The sequence below is a fragment of the Gymnodraco acuticeps genome, unplaced genomic scaffold, assembly GCF_902827175.1.
Source record: "Gymnodraco acuticeps unplaced genomic scaffold, fGymAcu1.1, whole genome shotgun sequence".
NCBI lineage: Eukaryota > Metazoa > Chordata > Actinopteri > Perciformes > Bathydraconidae > Gymnodraco > Gymnodraco acuticeps.
This window is the reverse complement of record NW_022992351.1, coordinates 504,956-532,561: the sequence shown is the minus strand read 5'-3', so window position 1 is coordinate 532,561 and position 27,606 is coordinate 504,956. Positions and strand designations below refer to the sequence as shown.

The 27,606-nt window shown below is 38.9% G+C and overlaps 2 protein-coding genes across 2 annotated transcripts; both read right to left on the bottom strand.

Annotated features, from left to right (window-relative positions):
* Window positions 1-13: 13 nt before the first annotated feature.
* On the bottom strand, window positions 14-9,610 carry LOC117542098 (putative helicase mov-10-B.2). Its single transcript, XM_034209583.1, has 23 exons — window positions 9,306-9,610; window positions 9,106-9,208; window positions 8,112-8,293; window positions 7,812-7,911; window positions 7,553-7,694; window positions 7,164-7,413; window positions 6,941-7,051; window positions 6,099-6,279; window positions 5,130-5,272; window positions 4,840-5,016; window positions 4,270-4,382; window positions 3,907-4,103; window positions 3,551-3,648; window positions 3,296-3,393; window positions 3,112-3,210; window positions 2,443-2,545; window positions 2,237-2,354; window positions 1,649-1,840; window positions 1,434-1,505; window positions 1,233-1,358; window positions 1,069-1,157; window positions 779-891; window positions 14-663 (listed from the first exon to the last, which is right to left on the bottom strand). The coding sequence occupies exons 1-23, from the start codon at window positions 9,437-9,439 to the stop codon at window positions 602-604; spliced, it is 3,003 nt and encodes a 1,000-aa protein (XP_034065474.1). The 5' UTR covers window positions 9,440-9,610; the 3' UTR covers window positions 14-601.
* Window positions 9,611-11,434: 1,824 nt separating this feature from the next.
* LOC117542050 (putative helicase mov-10-B.2) lies at window positions 11,435-27,039 on the bottom strand. Its single transcript, XM_034209509.1, has 17 exons — window positions 26,982-27,039; window positions 18,688-18,910; window positions 18,276-18,362; window positions 17,621-17,780; window positions 16,639-16,832; window positions 16,165-16,271; window positions 14,393-14,592; window positions 14,164-14,261; window positions 13,655-13,752; window positions 13,478-13,576; window positions 13,273-13,378; window positions 12,903-13,020; window positions 12,634-12,825; window positions 12,111-12,179; window positions 11,888-12,013; window positions 11,635-11,723; window positions 11,435-11,540 (listed from the first exon to the last, which is right to left on the bottom strand). Exons 1-17 carry the CDS (start codon window positions 27,037-27,039, stop codon window positions 11,435-11,437), a joined length of 2,130 nt encoding a protein of 709 aa, XP_034065400.1.
* Window positions 27,040-27,606: the final 567 nt, after the last annotated feature.

The following is a 27,606-nucleotide window of genomic DNA, read 5'->3' as shown; positions in this document are numbered from 1 at the left end:
TGGCTGACACAAAATCTTTCAAAGTTTTTAATCTTTTTATAATTGCATTTACATTCATGTTCCAGCATGGTTTGTATAACTTTCTGAATAGCACAATGACTTTTGTTTGGATTACATAAGAAAACTTCCGATTTTTCAGAAAATGTATTACAGTTTCAAAAATGACCATTAACATTTTAAATTTCGTTAGAAAAATGTTTAAAGGCAGTATTGTATTGATTAAAGAATTAATCATTATTCTAAAAGCAGTGATGATTGAGATAAGTAAAAACAAAAACAACCCTGAGACTCAGTCAATAAAAATAATATTTTCCAATATTTTCATCTCAATACATTTAAAACTAACAAATTAAGTCTCCAAATCATTTGTTGTGAATATTACAAGCTGTTTCAAGTTAAGTGGAATGAGTGCAGTCCACCGAGGTAGCTTAGATAATTGGTCTGCTCTTAACATTTATCAGCTGCTCCTTTCTCACATTTGGTCGAGTTCATAAAGTTTACATAAACCAATAAAAACTGAGATTTCTTGAAGGGATTAAAAGGCACATGTCATTTGCAAACCTCGATGCAAAATGTATCAGGAGGGAGGTTTGCGCTCTCCTCACAGGTCGCTCCTCCACTCGGGGTCCAGAAGCTGCTGAACAGCGCTCTCTTCTGTCTCCACTGGGGAGAAAAGATTCACAGAAACAAAGAGAGGTGGACAGTTTTGATGTCAATAAAAAACAAATTGAAAGTGTATTATAAGATATTAATGAAAATTCAAAAATCTGCAAGTTACCTTGAATACCAATGTCGATGTAGAGGGCAGAGAGTCTGAACACCACATCATCGTCTTCCTCCATGTGCTCATAGCCGGTGTAGCCTCCTTCATCTCGACAGTACTTTATGAACCTGCAGACGAGCAGGGAGGGAGAAACTCAAATTAAAATGTAAATACTATTATATAATTGTTAATTGAAGCAGAAACCAGTCAGCCATGCGACTAGCGCTGTATCTGTCTTCATGTATTGATGATTACATTGACACTTAAAATATCATGTAAGTATTCTGATATTGTGTGACAAATACCGGGCCCAGGTAGCATCGGCGTCCAGCACTCTGGGGTTTCCCACCACGATCAGCAGGGCTTTGGCTCGAGTCACAGCCACGTTGAATCTCTGGAAGGGAGAGCAGCATGTGTCACAATCATGTTTTGCGTGTATATACACGGTGCATGTGCTGGTGCTTCATACCTTCTCATTCTTCACAAAGCCGAGGTTGAACTTCTTGTCTACCTCTGCGTAATCGGGGCTGCTCCGCACCGTAGACACCAGGATCACTCTCCTCTCCTGGCCTTGGAACTCCTCCACCGAACCGACCTGACACACAAGAAATGCACTAAAGACACTGATTCTGTTTGATTTGCTTTACTGAAGTGTGAAAAATATTGTTACCTTTAGACTTTTCATAGTGTGTATTTTAAGCTCTTTCGCAACTTTCTCCAGGGCCCTGCGGATTTTCTGCACCTGCGACATCAAGATAAAACAGCTCTTGCTTTTAATCCACAAATAATAATAATGTTTGTACTTCAACTTGTACTTGGACTGCAGTAATGCAACAATAAGCTACATTGTACATTTTATTCAATGTGTGTTAAGTTAATTCTGACCTGTTTCCTGTAGGGGGCGATGATGCCGATGTCACTGGGGGAGATGGTGGCCAGGCCCTTCTTGCCCTGCGTCTGGATCAGCTTCCTCACATAGTCCATCAGCACCTCCACCTCTGCTACATTGAAGAATGAAGGGCTGTTGCCCTCCTGCTCATCAACACCGGTCACACCGTGGAACAGCACCGGGAAGTTCTGGGAGGTATTTTTTATTTAAAGGGGTTAATAAAATGGTTTGGGAAAACTTTACACTACATACTGAGTTGTTGTGAAGTGCAAGACTTTGACTAAACTGCAAGAAACAAATTAACATAGTGCATGTGCATACCAACCAAGTGTGATGCACATCATAATCTATTGAATTCTATATTCAATATATAACTTGAGAAAATAAGCAAATCCTTACACCACAAAATGTTTAAAATGTCCTTGGATAAACAAATATGTTCAGCTCTAGAATGATAATAAATGGCTCTGTTATATATTGAATAACAATGACACAATGAAGTCTTAAGGTGCAGGCATATTGCTTTGTACTCTTATTGACACCGTCTGTCCAGTGTGTGTACGTGCTAAAAGATGAAGCATTACCTTATTCTTGAGGTATTCCCATCCGCAGTAACTGTTGCGTAGAATTTCATCTGCGCAATACAGCAGCTCTCCCTCATAGAAGAGCTCGTTGGGAACCTCCAGAATGGCAGGATGGGACCTGAAAAGGACCAACCGTAATAAATGAATCGATATCAAGCATAACATGTCTGTTGAGGTGTGATCAAAATCCATGTCTTGTACCACACCTGTAGTTTTTCAGCAGTTTGGTGACAAAGCGATTGTCGTACTCGCCTTCGACCTTCTGGTAGGGAGAGCAATCTTTCATCATGCGCTCCAAGAAGGAGAACCCTGCAGACAGCAGAGCCTTTAAACTCCAGTAACACACACAAGAAGGGCAAGTCTGCTATTTACGTTAAAGGTCACCTATTATGCAAAGTCCACTTGTTCATGTCTTTTATACATAACCATGTGTCCCCTCTGTGGAAAGAGATTCTGAAAGTTTCAGGAAAAAAGATTCTCTCTTTTTATATAAAAACCTGTCTGAAAATGAGTTGATCAGATTTTGGCCACTTTATGATGTCATAACGATTTTTTTGGCTTGTGTAACCATTAGCCAATCACCAACCAACCAATAACTCCCCCCCCCCCCCCCCCCCTTGGAGAGTGGCTCTTTTGAAACAGGCCTGAAACAGAGGGGATTATGGGATGCTGCAATGATCTGTTTGGTGTTTGGAGCCAAACACTTCAAGTTTTGTATATATCTGAGACCTATAATATATTGATGAAAAACAGTATAATAGGCGACCTTTAAAGTATATGCATAAACGAAAAGCAGTTACTGTATGTGCAAAACTACAGTGTTTATCATTTTGTTATAAACAGAACAGCTTACATGTGAGTGCGTCATCACTTACCCATGCCATATTTCATCGCAAAAGGGGATCTGAGGATGGGGCCGAGCTGCTTGGGGTCTCCTGCCAGAACAACCTGACCAGTCGCTGCATTGAGGAGCCCTTTATAACACAATAAACAAAAAGTAACCAACACATACCACGTTTAATTCAATAACAGAAAAACACACTGCTTGTTTCCTTTTACCTGCCAATGGGACTAAGCTCTCGGTCTCCACAGAGTGTCCTGCCTCGTCCACAAACACGTGAGTGAAATGACCGCCAGGAATGTCTCCTGTGACCAGCCTGCAGAAATCAGAGAGTTCATAAAAGGCAGTAAAAGCACCTCCATAGAAGTTCATCTGAGGAGTTGACTGTTAGTAATTTGGATGTGAATACTGCAAAATAAAATTGTGAAATGTAATTTTGATGCCGTCATGCAGTTGAGAATGTCATTCACTACCTTCCAGCTGTTAACAGAGTGGTGACCATGATCCTATACTCCATCAGCTTCTCTTTAGCAGGATAAAGGTAACTATCCACTAACAGGTTAGAGCATGCCTGTGAAAGTACCACAAAAACTCCATTAGGCTATAAAAAGACACTTTTTAACATATAAAGCAACACCAAATGCAGCAGTATGGCAGAAAGTAAGTAAGTGAATGGTCCTGTAACATCTGATGCCACTGCTATGCATCACAACTCGCACTATGGTGTAAATAATCTAACTGTGACCACACGACTGAGAGTGAAAGATGTGAACGTCAGTTATGCAATGATTAACTTGAAAAAATATGTGATTAATGAATGGGCACTGACTTTGACTTCTTCTGGGACATAGTCTGGGTTGCGGCTGCTGGCGTACATGCGGAACACTTTGTGCTTTTCCACGTGCTGCAGGATCTTCATGCAGAGCAGATCAGCAGCGCTGTTGGAGGGAGCGCAGGCCAGGATGTGGCAGGTGGCTTGCATCTTCTCTATCTGCTTGATCGCCTCCACCACAGTCACAGTTTTGCCTAAACAGAAATAAAACAGTCAAGGCAAGTGCTTTTAAAGTATGGCTTTGTGCACAGCTAGTATGATATCAGATCAAACCTAAATTGCTTAAACAATGGGGTGCACTCTATGTTAATTTGTCTCCCTTGAAGACGAGACAAATTGATATGCTGGTAATTGCTGTACCTGTTCCAGGTGGGCCAAACACTAGGTAAGGGGCCGGTTTGGAGGAGCCATTCACAATGTGCTGAACGGCCTTCAACTGCTCTTCGTTTCCCTCCAGTTTGCGGTCAAAAAGCCTGTTGACATGAAGATAGAGGAACAAAAGTATTATGTGATGAAAGAGTCATTGTGAACGCACAGTAAATCTCATCAAATGCTTAGGAAGTTTCCTAACTGAGACAGAAAATGTGCTTCACGGCTTCCTTTCTTATGACCTTTAGCATAGGGTACAAGGGAGCATCCTTAGATGGAGCTACACATTTGAAAGCCCCCTCTAAAAAAAACTGATCCCATCATTGTCCTCTTATTGAGGTTGCTGTCTGTGTTGTGTTCATGCTGTATTAAGACTGCAACAGACTTCTTCCATGTACAAGTAAAAAAAGTCACAGGGTTTGTTTAGCAATGTTGCATAACCAATTATTTCTAAACCGGCATGGATTTTGAATACAGCATTTAGCACTGAAATAGCCAGCTCAAACATGAATATCTATATAACATTAGATACAGTCTTCAGTATATGCTAGCATGCCTCACCTGAGGTCGGGAAGCTCAGTTTGCTGGGTGGGGTCAGCGGTTGCCACGGGGAACAACACCTCTCCCAGTTTGAACACAGCTGCCAGCTCTGCCGCTCGGTGCTGAACACGCACAGTCAGCCGGTTGACAGTGAACTCAACATTGAACTTCATGTTATCTATGAAGTGATCCAGCAACCTGCAAACACACAACAAACTGTGTGACTCTTAGATAATAAAAAAAACGTAATATAATAAATCAATACTTTTATTTGCTAATTATAGTATGTTACAATAATGTAGGGATCTTACTTTGAGCTGAAACCGAGTTTGACGCTGTCCAGAAGCACACTATGGACATAACCGCGGTACTTCACCTTCTTTTCTCCGGCAGGATACACCAGCAGGGAATCCCCCCGGAGAACAGACGGGCGGTTCTCAGCCACACCGGGCACCTGGCACGAGAAAGTGAAACAGGAAGGAAGAGAATATGCAGGTGAATATAATGCAATGTTTATTAAATTCATTTTAAATGTATGTATTTTATCTTCATCATATTGCATCATAACCTGGTCTCAGGGATGTATGATTAACAGTCAGTACATTGCTCACCCACTACCATCACATACTGTAAAGACACCTGTAATAAATGAATATCAATGGCTTAAATACGTGACACAATCACATCACTAATGCTTGCCTTAAAGGTCACCTATTACGCAAAACCTACTTTTTCATGTCCTTAATACATCAATATGTGTCCCCTCTGCGTTAAGAGATTCTATTCTAAGTATAAAAACCTGTCTTAAAATGAGCTGATCAGATTTTGGCCACTTTATGATGTCATAACGATTTTTTGGCTTGTGTAACCATTAGCCAATCACCAAGGTAACCCCCCTCCCCCCACCTTATCAACTGAATCTCCTCCTAGAGCACCATTGTGTTCTTTTTAACCAAATATCTCTCAGAGGGGCGTGGGGAGGGGCTCCTTATTTTCATCTGAAGTAACAGACAGAGAATCAGCACTTTTGAAACAGGGCTGAAACAGAGGGGATTATGGGATGCTACAATGCACGATCTGTTTGGTATTTCGAGCCAAAAAACATCAGAGAAATGTTTTGTATATAACTGAGAACTATATTATATTGATGAAAAAGAGTATAATAGGGGACCTTTAAACTTTGGTGTATGATATGCACTTCCCTTTTTGTACCCGTTTTTAAAAAGTGAAGCAAAGAGTGGTTATGCCAGCACTGAGTGAATGAGTGAGCACATATTAACCTCCAGCATGAGGAGCTTCTTGTTGGTCTTGTCTCTGGACATGGTGGTGTGTTCCTTCTCGTTGTTGGGGATGTTGTATCTCTTGATGTCCACCTCCATCTGAAGCTCCTCCAGATACAGCAGCAGCTGAAACTTCTCAGTGTAGTTTTCCCAGCTCAGGGGACTTTCCAGCAAGGCCCTTCTAAAATAACAACAGGGGAATTAACAAATGTGGCAGTACATATATTATTGTAGTTGTATATAAATAGGAATATTGGCATTTGCATTGAGTCACCCATAGACTCAATGCAAATGCCAATATACACAACAAAAACACTTTGGTTGAGGTAAGATAATGTCTTTGATTAAATGTTGATGAAAGTTGTAGCTTTTATTTTAAACCATTGCATAATTTATCTGAACTAAACTAAAACTACAGTATTTCCATCACCTGTGTCTTAACATACCATAACGTTTATAAAGCAATAGTCACTTCAAGTATATATTGTATTGCGAGATTGGGTATTTTGGGCAAACATTTATAAAAATGTGTTGTACGTGAACATTTTATAGATTTTTTCAGTATCGTAACATTTTTGCGACTAGCCAGATAAGTTAAATAGCAACATTTCCTCATTATGTTAAAAGACAAATAATAACTGACCAGGCTTATGTTCTCTCTAAAACTGTTTTTTTCTGTTGCAAATCAGTTGCATGTTAATATATTTTCTATTGGCTACACTGTGACCTTTTATAGACATTAACATCATATTGAAAACGTGTAAGTGAAGATAGGCTTTCCAGTTATTACAAAAGTGTTATCCTTTATCTACTGGAAATATCAAAAACTAAACTCAATGTACCCTTTATCACAGGAGTAAAGCTGCTTCAGTGACTGGATGAGCAGGGCCATGTATGGTGGTATTCTATACTGTTTCAGCTCAATCACATTTTTGAGCTGCATCACTGACAGCCTGGAAAGAGGAGACAACATGGAAACATTTAGATACATCACCAGGGGACATATCACATTTAAATTGTTACATCTGCAGTATATTTATGATTGTGCTGAGTGAATGCTGGTACCCTTCAGGTTTCTGCCCATCCTCAATCAAGAATCTCTCTTCGGGGGTCCAGGCAGGGAGGGGGAGGGGTTTGTAGGGGGCTACAGGAGCCAGCTCCAGTCCTAAGGCAGTTACACACTGAGCTTCGATATAGCGCACTATGTGGAACGCAGCGGAGGACTGCAGGTCTGCTTTGAACTCAAAGGCCAGTGTAGCTGGATAGAAACCAACCAAACTGCAGCGGAAGTTAACCTGGATGTTATAGCTGGCACCTGACAATAGACAGCAACAGGTCATAATGTTTAGTGTAGTCATAGCGGTTTATTGTGTCCATAAATTCTCTCTCAGCTGAGCAAAATATGGCATCATAAATTAAGATCAAATGAAACTTGTTTATGATGTGTGCGCAACCTGGTTTTAGACACAGAGGGTTTGTCTTGGTGACGTTGAGCTCATCCTTCAGCGTGAAGTCCCTGAGCCAGTGCAGCGGGGTGTAGTAGGTGAAATACACTGGTTCTGTTCCAGTGTTTTCCACCTTCAGATTTACCACACACTGTTTAAAAAAGAAAAATATTTATGCAGTGTAACTTAACATTTACACCACCAAGTAGGGGTTAAGTGTTTCAGCAGATGGTCAACAGAGAATGCTGTTGGTTTACAACATCAATACCTCACATGTGTTATCAATGCGCAGGGAAAGTTTCCCGTTCTGGAACTGTTCAGTGTCAGTGTCGATGCGGACACCATGTTTGTCGGAGATGAATTTAGCCCTGTGGAAGAGAAAAAAGAGAAGGTTTAATTACTTTTGCCTTGTGTCTGTAGACAGTGGCACATTCCAGTTTTTGTTTGTATTGAGTTGTCTACAAAAAAATACTGAACATATTTGGTTTAAGAGGATCGCACAGTATAGAAATAGTAGGAGGTCAGCATTGAAAAACACAGAGGACTCATCATATTTGGCACCCGTTACCTGTTTTTCTTCAGGCTGGTCATCAGAAGACTCGCAAGTTTCCTTCGGGCTCGAACTCCCGTTAATGCCTGATCTGCAGAGGTAAAGGTCTCTACTGTCCCGGGACCGGCCGCTCCATTCAGGACCGGTTCTGGCTGGCGTCTCTTTGGTGAATGCCACTGGTCCAGAAAAATAGCTGTGACCTGTGCAAAGGATTACTTGCAATGTCAATTTTGTCTTAAAATGGAAAATTCCCCAATCAAGTAAAAGTGTCCTCTGTTTTGACGATTTGCTTACAGTTGATATAATGGTATCCACACCTTTTTGAAAAGGCACATGTGGTGTTTTTTCTCTGTGCGCGTATTTTAAGGATTTTGTCAGACACGCTTTCACCAACATATTATAACATATTGAATTTCAATACAATTTAAAAATATAAACTAACCATAATGATAAACAAGACTATTCAAAATAGAGATAAATAAACCTCATACATATAAAAAGAAAAGTAAAACATATTTATTATTATTCTTAATCAACTGAAGAACTTAAACACCGCTTTAGGAAAGAGGGTGAATAAAACTAAAACCTGGAAATGACGACACTATAATGACCTTTAAATAAATAACCGATCAACCAGAATAACTATTTAGAACATATATAAAAAAGACAGATGTGTATACTTGACATTGCAGCAGTGACTTGTGGTGCAAAGTGACATCACTATTGCATGTGACCTGTCAGATATGTATTAGACTTCTTTGACCCATGAATTAAAACAATTACATTCTTTAAGATTATATTTGTAATTGACTGTTGTATATATCCAGCTCCCTCTAACTCTAACTATATTCAGTGTGTCATTAAAGGGACAAGGGTCTCGTTGCAGCTGATGAAAGCCAGTTTGAACATTGCATTTTCATTTTCAAAAGCTGTAGTTGCGGTTACCCTTACATACATTTGAAATATTATTAAACATAGGCTAAGGTGCACAATATAATGCGGAAGTGCATACCGTGGAGTTGAAGCGGATATTGTCCCTCCGTCTTGTTATTTTGTTGGACATCTTCAGGGCATAGAGAACTGAACCAAAGTTTGGATCTCTGGACAATGCATTCCTTAAAAGAAAAACATTTCGAAAGTATTAATAATAACAGACAGTCAAAAATATACACAATAAGATGTTATTGGATATCCCCATTATGCAAAATGTACCTGGTCCTGAACTCGTTGTTGTAAATGTCTCTTAATTCCAATCTGTCTGTAATGGATGCTCTTTCACTTTCCTTCAAAAACTCGAAAAACTCGATTCCAATTGTGCAGCGTACGGATAACTTTATATTAACCATGATCGAAAATTGATGTTTGAAGATCAAATAAGAAAAAGTCTGGATTATTCGACCTAATACAGTGAATCCTTCAATACACTCCTTACTGTATATTTACATCACAGAATAGATTCCGGAGACAGCGGTTCTCTTTATATCCGCGGACAGTCCACAGGGGCGGTGTTTCTGTCTCTCGTGTTACAGAGCAGCAACACTGAGGCCGGCAGGCTACGTCCAATAAAGCAGGTGCACCCACACAGCCGCTCAGTGAAGAGAAACGAAACTTAACGTAGGCTACACATTAAAGCCAAAAGAGGCAAAGCGAAACTCCTAACCATGTGGAACAGAGGAGTCATAAAAACATATGATCCGGATGAGTCAGTCAGTGAACAGTCAGCAATAACGTGACCTGTCAGATTGTCATTTTAGTCTGTATAATGCTGCCTACTCGGTTATAACTGTAAGGATGTAGCAGAACATGGAAGATACAATAAAGCAAAACCATGCTGACTGCAGTCTAATAATAAACAAGAGTGAAATGTTAACATCTGGAGCAGTTTTATCCATGGCCCTTTATTGCTAAAATGGGGATGTTTACATTAAAATGACCAGGTCCTTTATAAAATGTATAACCTTATTGTTCTGAATGTGCCAAATAATCTGTTATAATGTGAGGCAGATTAATCAAAAATGGATTTTAAAAAAACAATGTTGTTGGCATGAGATTGCGAGCTGTGGCAGTTCAGTGAAGTAGACACACACACACACACACACACACATCCAGGAGATAATAGGTGTGTGCCTATCAGTACTAAACCCACCCTAATGCAGGAAACGTAAACCTATCGTTTAAAGGGTGCAAGGAAAGTCTTACTGGATTCCCTTCAACCTTTATACATGAGGCCAATAAGATAAATGTGTTACAAGTAACAAAGATCATTTAGATTGAGATCATGACTTTGTGCAACTGTTTCCCACATTGTTTTTTGTTATTTTGTCTGGCATCGCCAGCTATCAGATTATAAATGATAACGCACTCGGTTAAACTTTTTCAACGCCTTGTTTTTTAGTTTCCCTCTTTACAGATGAAATTAGTGTTGGCTCAAAAATAAAGCTTCTTAAGTACTCAACTTGTAAAAAAGGGTGATGATAGAAAATTAAATTGCACACATTACACACACAGGAGGCTTATCATAACAGTAATTGGTACACTTGATGATGACTTCTTTTTGTGATTATTACAACAAGTATTTGGTTATGAGATAAAAAAAAAAAGATAAAAATACTACAGATATTACAATATCTGTTTACTCAACAACTTGATGAGTCATCTCAATGTCAACTGATAAATACATATGCATAGGCATTCCCCTAGTATTTCTTGTTTCACAAGAATTAGCAAACCACAAAGTAAGTCAATGTTTTTCTATATATGTCAGTTGTCAGCAGATGTTACTGATTGTAACCATGGGAACATAGCTCTTCTTTTTGAAATAGCCCGATAATCAGATTAAATTGCAAATCTATTTCCACTTCAATTTGCTTAAACATCTTGTTCACATTAGTTGGTCGAAATATAAAAAAATAAGTTGTTATTTCTACAGCCGGTTTTACATAATACCTAATAATGATAATTATTACACAACAAGTCAATCTGATAGGAAAGTAATGACTCCAATTCTATGCATTGTATGCACAAATGTGGTTAACAAATGATAATTTTTCAGATATGCAGTTTTGCCCTGCGTCTTTTCTGAGTGAACTGTACACTCAAGCTTAGTTTCTCAACCAGTTCTTTATTCTTGCTTTTGTTTTGTTAAATATTCAGCCTGTGCGAGGGGTGTTGCTCCTTCAACATGGTTGCAGCTGTTTCTGAATCACTCTTCACTGTGGGGTGTAGATCAAATGCGGAAAGAGTAACCAAACATTCCTCAGTCATCAAGATGATTTTTAGGACAATGGAAAGACAAACAGAGCAACATGTGTGGGAGTTCTGGTGAATGTGCTTATTACCAGTCACTCTGAGTGTACATTTGGCAGTGGATCTTCTTCTTCCTCTTCCTCTCCATCAGACACTGCAATGCCACGGTAACCCCCTTCTTCAGAGCAGTAATGGATGAATCTACAAAGAGAAGGGATTTTATGAGGCATGTTGGAATTAGATATTTATTTGTCCAAACAAAACTTGAAAGAGAATTAGACCAATGAGGCCTTACTTGTTCCAGATTGGTTCAGTTTTCAAGACTCTCGGGTCTCCGACCACAATCAGTAAGGCTTGTGCTCGGGTCAATGCTACGTTGAACCTCTGAGGAGAGTTTTTGTTAGGGTGCATGTATTAAAGAAGTGTCTTTGGATTGTTGTGCAGGCATGAAAGGGACTCAACATTCTAAAAGGAGCATGTAAAATACAACGGAAATCTTGTACACATATTGCCTTTCAGTTATTGTGTGTCTTTGCAATGCTTCTCACCTTCTCATTATCAACAAAGCCTATAGTAACTTGTTGCTTGTGTGCAGTCAGTTTGGGATAACTGCGCACTGTCGACACCAGAATAACTTTGCACTCTTTACCCTGAAACTTCTCCACTGAACCGACCTATGAAAAAAGAAATGCAAATTGTTAATGCTGTTCCAAAATGTATTTTATTAAACATGTTTTGTAACAAACACACAATAACTTTCTATCCCCATACCATTATGTTTTCTAAGTTTTCCTGCCTGAGATCTTTGTCCGTCTGAAGGGCATTTTTAATTTTCTCCACCTTTCAGAACACAAACATAGGATGATATTAACAGGATTACTCTAACTAGATGTGGTTATGGTCACCTTAATGCTTGTTTAAACGCAAACGTATGCGCAACTTTCACTTAAGCAATATTGGATACGACACATACTGGCTCAAAGAAGAAACCTATTAAATCCAAAGAAAGTTGTTTCCACATTACATTGTCACACAACATACTGTACAGCATGTTTTGTAGATTTTAGACAGATATCTATCTATATATTTAGATAAAAACAGCTTTTCTATAATCTTAAAGTGTTTTAATAATGGCGGTCTACAGGAACGTGTACTGCGATTCATAGGGGATTCTTTTTGTGATGTTTAGTTCTCGGCACCTTAGAAGAAGTAGAAGCTAATTTTGTATTTCCAGGAATATTGTATTATATCCAAGTCTATTAATACATCCAGATTATTGTGATAACATATTCACCTGTTTTGTGTACGGGGTAATGATGCCAATTTCATTTGGTTCAATTTTGGTCACACCCTTTTTGCGAAAATGCCGAACAAGGGCTTTTAAGTAATCCTTCAACACCTCCACCTCCGCCATGTTGTAAACAGAGGGACAGTTATGGTCCCGTTCATCAGTACCTGCCACTCCATGGAAGATCAAAGGGAAACCCTGAGAAAAACACGTGAGAATAGAGTGAGGGGTAGAAAGAGAGAGAGACTTTGCGTGTGTGCACATGTGGACATTACTTTTCTGGGCAGGCACTCCCAATCGCAGTATGCACTATATGTCGCTTTATCAGCATAAGGCTGAAGTTGTCCAGCATAAAAGAGCTCATTGGGAATCTTCAGAATTGCAGGATGTGACCTGAGAGAGAGTGAAGAGGAAAAAAAGGCTATTGTGAATTATGGACATGTTCAGACAAAAGCATGGGATGGTTGCCCGTGGTTTCATTGTGATTGTAGTAATGTGTTTTTATTACATGTACAGCACTTTGGCTCGACCAAAAATCGCTTTTAAATGTGCTTTATAAATAAAACTTGATTTGATTTTGATTTGATTCAAAAGTGACATTGTGAAAGGACAAAGTGACTCATTAGGGCATCATGACAACTGCACCTGTAGTTTCTCAGTAGTTTGGATACAAAGCGGTTGTTGAACCCGTGCGTCTCATGTGACTTGTAAAGGACAATGTTGTTCATCAGGCGCTCCAACATTGACACACCTGCACAGAGTCATTATTTTAAATATTTGTTTGTATTGCAATAATAAACAGACATCAAACACCTGACCAATATGTTCAAAAGGAAAAGACAGTTCTCACCTAGGCCATGTTTCTCTGCTACTATGGATGAGAGGATCGGGCCCAACTGTTTAGGGTCTCCAGCCAGCACTAACTGGCATGTTTGTGGATCCAGTAAACCTTTGGAACAAACACAAATTAGGTCACACCTCATGCAGAATTTAAAATACTGATGTTAAAGCTCTGCTTGCTATTCACCTGCTAAAGGGATGATACACTCTGTTTCTGTAGCCTGGCCTGCTTCATCAACAAATAGATAGGTGAAATGACCTGGAGGAATCCCTCCTGACACTAGCCTGCAGGAGAGAGAGCAAATCAAAAATATTTAGATATTTAAGATAAAGGAGTTGCTGTTTAGTAATAGTAACACACAGTGGATTATGTGCTTATATATGTGAGTAATGCTGTTGCTATGGCTGAGACGTTTGTTGAATGTTTAGCAAGTGTCTTGTTGCTGACACTTGCTGATGAATCAGAGATGTACCTAGTTACATTAGTTATGGCTTTTCCCAGTAAACCATGCTATTGAGCGAGCATGCACACTACCACACTACTTGGAACTGATACACCTAAATGAAATTCAGCCATTCATTGTAGCCTACTATTATTTCTCCTGTTCTTTTCCTGTTGTGAAATGTCAAAAATGATCATATGTTCGGTTAAAATCCTTATTGGCTATTAAAAAAGAATGTAACAACATAATGTACCTTCCAGCTGTTTGCAGGGTGGTAACCAAGATCCTTTGCCACATCAGAATTTCTTTATGGGGAATCAAGAGTGTTTTTGTCTTTTCTTCCAGGTTGCACTATACAAAACAAAACAAAAGCCCACATTTGTACAGACACAACAGCAACACAAGTTAAAACAATGGTCTCAGAGAATGAATGATAATATTTGATGGAGGTGAAGCAGCAACACTCTATGTATTGGTATTACCAAGCTCTTTGGGGGGATATTTGCCACAGGGTAGCTTAGGGCATACAAGCGATACACCATGGATGTGGGTATGCTTCCTGCCCGAATCTTCTCACATAGATGGTCAGCTGCACTGTTGGAAGGGGCACACGCCAGGATGTGACAGCAGGGCTGCCTTGTCACTATCTGCTTGATGGCTTCCACCAAAGTCACAGTTTTTCCTGACAAAAACATGTAAAATAGGTTATTTTAAATGGAAATACAATTCAAAACGTAAGCATCACAAGGCATTAAAGGTCTCCTATGCTATTTTTAGGCATATATTATGGGTCTCAGATATATACAAATATATAAAAAACATGTATATGATGGGTTTTGCTCAAAATACAAACAGATCATGCATTTTAGACATCCCTCATATCCATCTATTTCAGGCCTGATTCTGGGTCCTTAGCTGGAAAAAAAAGAGGATGGGGGAGCTTGTACCTGCTCAGAATTCTACGAGATACAGCTAAATGCTGCCGTGATTAAACGCCATATCATGTTTCAAACCACATCAAGGATTATTTCTTAAACAGTATGGAGCTCAAACGCTTTTTCTCTTGCAGGTTTACCACAAGGTGAGTTCCTTTTTTTATTTCCTGCTTTTTTACACATACTCTCTCCAGCAGGGGCGTGCACAGGTACGGGCTATTGTTGCCTGGACAACGGCCCGTTTCCCCTTTTTGGCTGACCTGCCCCTCTGGAGAGAGCGAGAGGTTTTTTCTTCTTTCTCTTGTGGTCGAATCACCATGATAAGCCCACAATTACTATTGTAGTGTCTCGCTGCGGGAAACACACCAGCTTCATTTGACTTCTTCTTCTCCTTCTTCTTACATGTAATTGCCCGCATGGTAAACTCCCTCGACGGCTCTCTTCTCTTGATCGCCCTCTCTCAGAGAACACTTCAATGCCCGCTTCATTGTAGGATTTCTGCCATGTCTCTACTTTAATTTGACCACCTCTGTTATTAAGTTATGGAATACTAAATAAGTAATTAGATACCTTACCGTTACTGCGCTCATAAAGAATGATAAGAATAATGTGTATTGAACTGGTTTCATTAATTAGTGAGTTTATTTAAGGTAATTATAGAAGCCCTATTTTATCAGTATGTCTGCAATGGTCAAACTACATTGAATTGTCCCCATGTTTTCTTTAATAGTTACTAACATTAGATATTTTAATGAGATATGGACCGCAAAACAAAAAAATTCCCTGGTTTTCATTTAAAAAATCAAGTCACCGAATGCAAGTAGTTGCCTTAGCTGTGAATTACTGTTCAAATTAATTAATGTAATAATCGTTTTGGTCTTATATTTTTTTTCGGGGGGAGGCCCTTTTTTTTGTTTTTTTTTTTGTTTAGAGCAATAGCCCCTCCAAGTGTCTGTGCACGTCCCTGCTCTCCAGTACAGGCTAGCTCTGAGTGTTAGCGATGCTTGCTAATGTAAACAAAGACCATATTACGTTCAAAACAGTCGGGCATTATTTCTGATAGCATTGTTTCTGATAGGGCTGTGGGTGTAAAGCCAGCCCAAATTTCCGATATTACGTCATATCGGACGCAAATCTGGATCAGCTCTGTTGTACCCCCGTTTTTAGAGATTTGGGTACGGAGGAAAAGAGAGAGGGCTTTGTTTTCTGACACTTTGTGAGTTCCCTGACACATCGGGGACACATATTTATGTATAAAGGACATTAAAAAGTGCATTTTGCATGATAGAAGACCTTTAACCCACATGCATATACTGTACCTGTGCCAGGTGGACCAAATACCAGGTATGGGGAAGGTTTTGCTGAAGCAGCTACAATATGTAGAACGGCGTTGCACTGCTCAGGGTTGCTTTCAAGCTCTATCAGCCTAATGGCAGGGCGATAGAGGTGCAAAAGAAGGTTAAAGGTTTGACCCCTCCCCCCCCTCTCCCACTGCAGCCAACGTGTCAAGCATCCATGGTATATGTAAGTTGCTTCGGAAAAAAGCAAGGGTCGATGTGATGTATTATTGTAGCGAAAAAAGTGACATTTAACTATTGCTTGTCTTTTATCTGCTAACATGTTAAATATAGAGAAAAAGCAGATGTCTAATAAAAAAAGTACTCATACATGGGTAAAAAATGAGTAGCAGCATGACAAACAGTAAGTCAGTAGGTTAATAAGACAGCACTGAAGTATGACCTGGTTCGTATCATAATGTTTTCCCTGGCTTCTTGACCTTGAGGAATTCTGACCTGTCTAGTCGTGAATGGTGGGAAGAAAACTTTCCAGTAGGGAACAGCACCTCCATCAGTCTGTGAGTTTGCACCAGCTCAACTGCCCTGTGCTGGTTACGCAATGGCATGCGGTTGATAAAGAAGAGGAAACGGAACCTCATGCCATCCCTGAAACAGCTCAGGAACCTGTGTTTATATTTATAAGAGCAGCACTAAAGAGTGAACAACTTAACACATTCAACATAGCAGTAAACAATAAAACACTTTAGAAAAGATGTATTTCTAGTGCCACGTCTAAAGTACTAAATAAAAAGAACTACCCACCATCCTCCCCTAGGACACCTTTGAAGAAGTGCAGTGATTATTAGTATGTTGTTGCATGTACTTATTTAATTAAAAGCCCTGAGCTTGTTGCAGGAAAGTACATTCAACTTTAGATTAGAGCAATACCAGCTGTGAAACAAACTAAATGCAGAAAAATTGGATTCCTCTGTCTTCTTAGCTTATTAATGAAAAGTGTTGAAACCCCTGTTTCAGAAACAATTTGAAGTCTAGTATCTTTTGGTTAGCACTTGGAGCAAAATGCTGTTTTATAGCTCAATCTCTTATTGATTTTAATCTGCAGCAGTAAAAGAAAGAAGGTGCATATAGATTGAATTATATTGGGCAAATACACCACCAGACAATCAAATATTATTTGTGTCAACACCTCAAGGGATTCATCATTTAATCCCATTTGTCCACATCTTGTTTTTAAACAATTGTCTTACCCTTTATTACATTGCAGCCACATATTTTCCAGATCCACATGACAGACCCAGGCTTCATAAAATGTCTCATTAAGGCCTCCTAACGGGTTTAAAGGACACACCCGCAGTTTGTTCCCGACCAGCCTCGAATGGGAGTTCTTAGCAGCACATGCAATCTGATCAAACAAAATGTTAATGTGAGTTTACGGTTGTATTCTTAGATGTGAGATGTGTGTGTGTTTGTGTACTACCTTCAGAATGAGAAGGTCTCTGTTGTCTTTGTGTCTGAACAGGGGCGCATCCTGGTTGTATTTCTCAATTTCTGTCTTTTGCTGGAGCTCCTCGAGATGCAGCAGCAGGTGAAACTTCGTCGGATAGTTTTCCCAGTTCAGAGGCATCTTCTCCAGCTCCCTAAAACAACACGCTTAATCAAATTGGATCACTGTAACAGGCTTAGCAGGCATGTTCCCTCTCTTGGAAGTGTATGGCTCATAGTGGCATTTCACTCAGGATCCTCTCATTTGAAACTGTATTTTGTATTCTTGCATCTGTAGTAAAAAACAGTTGCCTCTACAAACTGACCCTTTCTATTGCAAAACATTTTCTATAACAATATTGTGTGGAATCAAAATGCAGGGAACTGGTTCGATGTGTTATGTAATGTCAACAGCTCTTTGCTCGGGTGGAGTGAGACTCTTTCCAAGATGAGTCATTATTCAATTTTCTTTTACTTATTACATTTTGCCCTGACCTGTTTTATTGATAATGAAGCTCAGTATTTACAATATACCACAACATTTGGTAACCACTACCTTATTATAATGAATACATTCTAGTACAGATTATGTACTATTATTACTTTCTCATTTAGTGTATGTGTGTGTTTGTGTACTTTGAAATACATACCTGGTGGTTTGCTTGAGATCTTTTATACTGTCTGGCATCTCGTAACCCTTCAAAGGCACCGCCATGGGAAGCAACGAATAATTGAAACTGGAGAGGAAAACAAGAAAGAACACAAGACATTAATGATTAACAATAGTACTGTCCAAAACATCTGCAATCTGCTTTATTTAAATTAGGAACAATTGCAGTGTTCCATTTGATTTAAGACTGTCCGAGAGGAAGCAGAAGAAAATGTAAAACTTTACACATTTAAACTTTCTGTACATTTGGTTCAAGTCTGAAAAAGGCCATGAGAGATGTATTAGGATTATTAGGTCAGTTGTGAAAACATAAAATGTGCCTGTATTGGACGATTTCAAATCAACACATATATTTAAACAACATTTATATCGCATTATATTAACTTGTTTACCCTTCAACAGGGATCCATTTCACAGTTTCGAAGTCGCACAATGAGTCTAGGACTGTAGTGAGGGGCTCTTCATCATATGATGTTCGTTGGTTGATTTCCAGGAGGCGCATAACCTCAAATGTATCTGTAGACTGCAGCCGTGTTTCAAACTTAAAGACCAGTAGCTGTTCATAGAAGCCTGCATGCTCTGAGTTGAAATGGACCTGGATTTGATATGCCTCTCCTAGAAAGTGCATGGGAGGAAAACAGCTGAAGAAAATGAGGCTTATACAATATTCATTAATGTTAATTTATAAATACTAAACTGAAGATAGTAGATATTTCAAGGCTGGATTTATCATAAAATAATACATTTATGATACACCACATGAAATAGCTATAACTCATTTGTTGTGTTACAGTATGAATTCAGCATCCTCATTGATAAACCACTGAGTTTTAACTGTCCCCAGTGCTGAGCCTAATCTAACACAATACTTTCTGGAGTACTTCGCATAAGGCGTATGAGACCTGTCTCTTGATTGTAAGAGTCTTTGTCATACCTGGTCTAAGAGGGAGTTGCGTTAGCGTCTTGATAATATTTCCATGACAGTCACTGACAGTGAAAATGTCCTTTACGAGTTCAGAAGCCCAAAAAGATAAATAGACCATTTTGACTTCAGAGTTTTTCACAGTGAGGGGCACCATTATCTGTTGGGAAGGAAATGTATAATGCAAATTGTTAGTTATTGTCATTACAGCAAAACCAAATGCATACGCACACAAATATGACCCCTTACTACCCACATCCGCCGTCATATGCACATTCTTGGAGACTGCTTTAGGAATTGTACCTAGGTAAGACTTAATACCATCAAGTGTATTTAGTCATAGTGTATTCATATAAGAACACTAGGCCCTTGTAGGATAACAGAGATGTGTGGGCTCACACAATACATTAGGTAATTATATAAAGTCAAAATACTCTTTTCTTTAAAGGAATGAGCAACAAACGATCGGCTTTTACTTTACTCATACTTTATTTATATTTGCACTTATTCTTTAGCTTAATCATCAAAAAGCATGTCTTATTAATCATCATATACTCACATTGTTGTCATACACAGTGAGGCAGATCTTCTCTCCCTTTGTCGGAGTATCTGAGGTGACGGTGACATTATGTTTATTGTAGATCAGCTGAGCCCTGTGTTGTAGGATAATAAGTAATAGTTAAGTAATAGAGGATAAGAAGAGATTGTCAAAATGTGTTGAGATAACAGTGAGTAGTTTGGTTTTTGACAAGACCTCAGAGGTCTGAAAGTAGTTAAGAGTGGGATTTGAAGTGTGCTTGTCTTTAAATATAGCAGCAATATCACAACCTTTCCTCTCAGGTCGAGATATGTTCATAAATGGCTCAATTGGAATTGCTGTACTGCTATTATCAAGTGTAATATAAAATTAGTAGGTAGTGAGTAAGAAGACCATTAATTACAAATCCCATGGACATAAAATATTCTGCAGAGCTACCTTTGTACAAGTATTGTGTATGATGGGAGCAAACTGAACATGGCATGGCATTTGTAACTGATAAGCCAGATGTGTAGCAGACTGCATCACTTTCTAGTGCTTACCCAGACAGGAATAGACACAGCTTCTGGCACACTGGTTCCTGGCATGTCCTTGGACTCATTATATATCAGTGAGAGTTTGCTGTTGGTTTAAATAATTGCAGTTGTCCCAACTAAACGTGCTGTAGTTGTATCATGCTTGGGAGACAGATGCTGTGGAGGAGGGGTTAAACGGGCTGATGTAGCTCCCTTTCAAGGTGTATATCATGTTGTGAATTCCTTATCATTGCATTGCTTCCTCCTGTCTCTTGTCCTTGGTAGACAGAGCAGATGGTTTTGAGAAAAACTCCTTATTTCCATTAGCACTGTTTTGATGTCTACAATCCCAGAACATGTTTAAATAGTCAATAAAGTGCACTGTATTGAGTATAGTTGAAAACCAGATGTCAAGTGCTAAGATTCTGCTTAATCTCTCAAATCCTCTTCTGTCTGATGGTAGGTTCACTAATAAAAACCTTGAGATTAAGTTAGCTTTCCCTGTAGCCTTATTAGATAACATTAGATAAAGTATGTTTTTTTTGTTACCAAATCTGGAAATGTTTTTTACAGCGGGAGCAAAAAAGGCATTACACATAATAAAATAAAATAAAAATCAGTTCATATATGCTAATTAAAAGCATAAATATATACATCTATAGCATATCTAAAGAACACACAATACACAATGTAAAAACATAAAGAATAAGTTCGAGCAAACTATAATAGAATGCCCTATAACTAAACCTAACCTAGTCAAAATGTTTTAAAAGTCATGTGACCTGGGTAGTACAGTACCTTTGAATAACAGTAATCACAACCTTCTAACCAGCTTGAGCTTTAAAATTCTAATTCAATGCTTTCTAACCTGTATAGATGAAATAACTTTGCGATTGTCAGACGAGCTGCAATCTTTTTGTGGGCCTGCTGAGCCGTCTTTGCCTCCACATCGGATACATGTTGTGGCCCATTCAGTTCACCATATTTTGTCAGTAGTGTATACTGGGCTGACTGCACTGCAGGCAACATCTGCGGCTGCAGTCTCTCCTGTTCAAGTAAGCTCATTTGGTCCTGATGACACTGAAAAAACAGAAAGATAATTAACCCACTGGCTGCAGTATGACTATGCAATGAGTTGTCATTATAGATGAATCCCGTAGACTTATGTCCATTACACCATGATATCTGTTGTGAGTTCTTGCTTGTGTTAAATGCAATGCTTAATTTTTCAGGCAGCCTCGAACCTAGAACACCACAAAACATAATGCCGGAACTCAATATATAACAAGCATTTATTCCTCCAAAGAAATGTTGTTGTTCAGTTCACATAACCTCCATGACAGCCAGTGGGGTAAAGTAAGTAGATGTACTCAAGTAATGTAGTTAAAGTACAATTCTGAGGTACTTCTAGTTAACTTAAGTATTTCAATGTGTTGCTACTTTGTACTTCTACTCAACTACAAATCAGGATGTATAGTGTACTTTTACTCCACAACATTTATTTAACACCTTTTAAGACCTGGAGTAAAATTCACAGGCTACCCTGCAGTATATCAAGTAGTTAAACTGCACCGTCAGCTTTTATAACAATCTAATGCATTAATATTTATAATCAAAACATATGATGCATATTCTAAAATAGGCCAGTCTGCATAATGAGTACTTTTAATGTTGGTACTTTAAGTATATTTTTTGGATTATAATACTTTTGTACTTTGTTACTTGATTAACATTTTTGATTGCAGGACTTTAACGTATCAGAGTATTACTACACTCTGGTAGTTCTACTTTTACACTATTTGAGTACGTCTTCCACCTCTGATGGCAGCCAGTTAACATAGGCCTACTACAAGTTACTAAACATAGAAAAGTCTGAATAGCACAATTTAAGACGGTTTTAGCTGCTGATGGTGAAGTGTGAGTCCAGTGTCAGTCTAATTGGGAAGAGTACAAGTTAAACACTCTGATGGCAAGAGGCGCTCTGTTGTGCGCGTTATAAACTCAGTCTATGGTTGTGCACCTGTCTTGGTGGAATGAGTATTGCACTGTGCCTGACTTTTTTTATGGTATTGGACGAGGAAATACAGTGATAATCAATGGTTAGTTAGCTAGGTGTAGCTTCCATGCCAAAGACATAGTATGCTTCATGAATCCGCTTAGTGAAACACCAGGAGGAAAGCTAACGTTAGCTTAACTAGCATAAACGGATCAGCTTGACACAAGACTGACTAGCGTTAATGAACAAGGTTTATAACTGTATTTATAGGTAAGTATAACACTAAGTGCCTGGCAAATTGGTGATTTACTTTAAACATTTTAATTGTATGATTAATAGTTAAAACTGTAAAATAAATGAATAAATCTGCTAGCTAGCTTTGAAACATCACTAACATTAGCTAACTTTGATATCACAGCAACATAATGTACTCTTTAGCAAGCATATAAGAAAGTTATAAAAAACATACTTTATCGGAGGGCAACATGTTGTCAGCAGGGGACACCGGAGAGAAACTGAATATAAAGTAAGGTTTAGATTTAAAGATAAACAGAATCCCAGTAACCGATAGCAACTGCAAGTGATGCAGATTTTAAAATGTCAACAAGTGTACAGAGGTGTGTTTACTTTTACCCATAGACTGTATAAAGGTTTTTTAAAATCAGTATTTAAATCAGGTTATGGTTAGGAGTCACAAATGCGTCTGATTAGGCACTATTGAGATAATTTTACTGAAGAGAATCACAAATCGATGTGGAAACATTATCCAACACCACACCTGGAGTTGTGCCAATTAACGCCATGGCCTAATTGTTCTGCGCAGTGCGCATGCATGGTTGGGTGCACAACATATTCCTGGTTACTGGCCCAGGTCAATATCAACATAGATTCACACATTTTGCTCGAATTATACTCAAGTTGTAAAATGATATATTATATTAGCTCCTAAACATATTACTAAATGGGGGTGCGTTCCAATGTTACCTTGTAAGTAATTTATTTGTTTATTTATTTTTTGAGAAAATTGTGATATTTATATTTGCAAATCATAATGTATTGCCCGCCACCTATCTATAAAACACAATACTTTGAACACAGTACATTATATATACATATATGTACATGGTAGACTATCAGGTAAGGGACACTGACACATTATTTTAAATATTAAAGATGACAATTATTGTTTTTAATAAATGGCCAATACACGTTAGTTATGTGATATTAGTGAAACAAACCATAGTTTTGTAGTTGTAGTTTTTGCATAAATGAAGTTGTTAACCAAGGGGGAAATGAAACAGTTGTTTGTTTATGTCTTTGAGATATAAATAGGATGACTTGAGGGAGTGAAACCATTACAAAGTTAATTTGAAATCTGGTCCTCATGAACAGAAATAATTTAGTAAATTAGTCTAAAACAGCTGGCTTGTGTTTTACATCGTTGACAGTTCTGCTGTTTAAGTGACCTACAAATCCTGCCTCTATGAAATGTATCATTTCAACTAAATGTATAATTGGCTTTATTTTGGTTTGATGGAAAGTAAGTATTTCTTAGAGATCTCTTACCAGATATCTGAAACCAGACTTGGAACATGTTGAACTTTTGAACTATACACACGCTCCAGAACTCATGTTGGTTAAATAGTAAGTCTTTATACCAATTGCTGAAAAAGAAGGCTTTGTAGTTTTGACACATTGAGAAAAAAGACCGCGGGGAAGCCAGATGATGCAAGAACAGTGTGCACAGGAAGAGTGAAGTGTGTACTATCATTCTGTTTTCAGCTCCAACATCCGAAGTCATCAGAACTACTGTAAGTGATAGTTCAAATATTTAAATACGTTTATTACTCTTAAAAATGAAGGTAAGAATACCCTTCCTTGGAAAAGGCTGATAGTAGTTGATCATTGGAATTTCAAATTTGATATGAAGCTGAAAAAATGCTAAGGTTAAGCTGTAGTTTCATTTTGGTAACTGTGGTTGCTTTGGTTTTGATTGATGCTGAAATATGACATTTGCTTTGCTGGAATTGTAATAACACAGCTGTTATATTTGTGTGTGACTTTTGCTATTGTCAGTCTTTTAGATTATTAAAATGCGCAAAATTAAGATTTGAAAGGGGATAGGGATTGTGGGTTTGCTCTGATGCTGCCCTACACCGGGGAGTCTCCCAACCGACAAGGGGTTTCTCTCCTCCAGGGCCTGTTAGATATGTTTCAACATTTAGACGGTGGCCACTAGAGGGCAATGCAGACTAATCTTTGCTCAGTGTGTTACAGCAGAACTTTTTGCTGCATTTCTTCAATTAAAGGTCTAACATTTAAACAAGCTCTACGTGATAATGACTGGCTATTATCTTTTAAATAGTTTATTTTGTCTCTCATTTGTGCTTTGAGCAACAGAAAAATAAATTACATGTATTATTATTATTAAAGACTTGAAAAGTGATATATAAATTAAGATTCATTTGATTTGATTAAATGTCGTCTCTTCACTCAGACACAGTAACTTATCTGTTTACTGTTTGGTGTGTCTGCGATGCTTTGGGAGCTTTCAGTGACTGTCACGACATCAATGGCAGCACTGTCACATGTGTTGTAATTACTTGCATTTATTCTTGTGTCAGGCTTGTTATATGGATCAGGATATGATTTTTCTACAGACAGTAAATAAGACACACCCCACATAACCTCATCATGAAATAGGGGACAGTATTATAAATAACATCATTATGTATTATGATATCAATCAATTATTAATAATTGCATATAATACAAATATTATTTTTTTTTCAGACCAACATACAGGTACAATTATGTTATACATTACAATAGTTTCTAAGGATTTACAATAAAGGATTCTGTAAGTTGTGTTGCTGGTTGTGAGTTTCAGGGTCTATTGATGGTTAGTATGTGTGCAAGTGTGTTATTTGTGTGTGTATCTGAGAGTAGGAGGTGTCTATAACAATGAAGAACATTTGGAAACGGCCTAAAGAGGATTGGAGAAACAAGGGGTCACGTTTGTTTGACACAAAATCTTCAGAACAAGCCGAGGTGTTTGTTTATCCTGTGTTAGTGCTGTGCATGTGTCTGTTTGTCTGTGTGTTTCTGTCAGCCTCCTATCTGTCTGCGTACCCATGTTTGTGTTTGAAGCTGGATGCTGTCAGACTGTAAGATGACTCAGCTGTCCAGACTGTCTTACTGTACCATCATGTCTCTCTCTCAGCCCTGCTGTGTTAATGTGACTCAGTGATCACCTCGCTGTCCTGGAGGCTACGACCCCACAGAAAGCAGAGATGCAGTGTTTCTGTGTGTGTGTGTGTGTGTGTGTGTGTGTGTGTGTGTGTGTGTGTGTGTGTGTGTGTGTGTGTGTGTGTGTGTGTGTGTGTGTGTGTGTGTGTGTGTGTGTGTGTGCGTGTGCGTGTGTGTGTGTGAGAGAGAAAGAGAGAGATAGTGCCACTGATAGCAGTGTGCATGTGTAACTGTTTATCTGACAACATGTCAATGCGTTGTGTGTTTGTGTGTCAATGACCCAGAGAGACAGCAGAGCCAAGAAATGACTTAAACGGCCGCAGCTGCATTTCTATGGCAACTGGGTGTTTTAATGGAGGGACATTATGGGCTAGAGAGCAGGGTAATGACCGCTCTGGCCGTCGGAATGCCTTGATCTTATCACCATGGCGAGAGGGGATGCTCCCACTTTCTGATGGTCTAATAGCCCCTGCTCTAATAGACAGGCAGCCTGGGCCACTGAGGTCACATCGGAAACACAGAACCACCCCACACACACACACACACACACACACACACACACACACACGTATAGCACTGCTTTTCCACATAAGCCCATAACTGTGTTCAGTTGTTCAGGTGATGCACTGTAACAGCTGGTTACTTATTAAAGCCCTGCCTCTCTGAAAAATGTAGCTAGTGGATGGAAATGTATCAAGGGGCATTTTTTTCCAGGAGGGGAATACACAAGAGAATAGATGAGGAGAGAGCAAATACTAGATAAGAGATTGTTGAAAACCTGTTTGCAGAAGAATGGCCTGTCACTGATTTTGGCACCCTCATACACTCTAGTACTCGCACAGCCTCGTGAATCTCACACAGCACGGCAGAGTGTATACACTCGCAAATCCTATAAGTCCATTTGAATACCACAACAGTCTTCATCTAATCTGTTTGTTTGAAATTTGTGATGAATTGGCAATTTTCAGCAGACCCAACGCAGGCCTTATCCACACCTTTTTGTCCATGTTAAGGGTTGAGTTATTTCTCAACATGATTGGGTGAATACCATTGGAGGAGTGTGTGTGTTCCTTTTTATCTCACTCAATGAGTGAGTGGAGGTTGACTGTAAGGCTATCTGTCCCTCTCAGACACCCAATCTGTCTCTGTCGCTGTGCATGCAGCCTGAGCACACTCACATTGATATACTGGTCTCAGTGACGTTACCTTTCTCAGATGCTGATATCGCATCACCACCAAGTTACTGTGCATTTTGTACTGGCCGGACCTAAAAATGACTCAATTTGACTAAGTCAGTTTTTCACTTGGACTTAATTGTAATCAAATTAAGAGTTTTGATCCAAGTTGAATTTATTTTAAAGTCTATTTCTCTCTCTGTTCTGACAGGCAGACAGACAGTTCTCAGGGTGAAAGCTGGCCTTTACTCAAGTGTCCTATTGAGTTTCCTCAAGTGACTTATCTCCTACCATCCCTGCTCGCATCTCGCTCTTCACTGGATCCAGACAGGCTGAGCGCCACACTCATTCTGCCCTCCTCACACCAGAGAGGCCTCTCTTCTGGACTCGGTCCCACACTCAGACCCCCTCAGCCACACATCCTCCTTACAGTTGGCAGAGTGCTGCATGATACTCAAGGTAATGATCTTGGTGATGATGATGATGTTGACAGATCTTGGTGCTGCTAATACTGAGTGGACAGTGAAGTTGTAATCAAGAAGAAACACTTGCTGCTATAGCAACCAATTTTAAAATACTGTACACATTTAATCACTTTCCACACACGTTACATTTTTTCTTCATTTCAATAGTGAAGAGATGAAATGATACCAGAGATGCCACTCTGTTAATAGCTTCTGTTTACAAAGTCACAGAGATTAAATAGCACCTGAAATGGTCTTCTATGCTAACCCTGTTTGTTAAATCAGTATAAAAAGATGTGTTACATGTTATATGTTTTTACATGGAGTCTTGGTGTCACCACAAAGTTGTTAGGCAACCGGCAGAGACATAGTCCGGCACATACAGTAAACCTTCATAAAACCCATTAGGAATAAATATATTTCCCAGAAATTGTGAGTGTTAGACTACATTT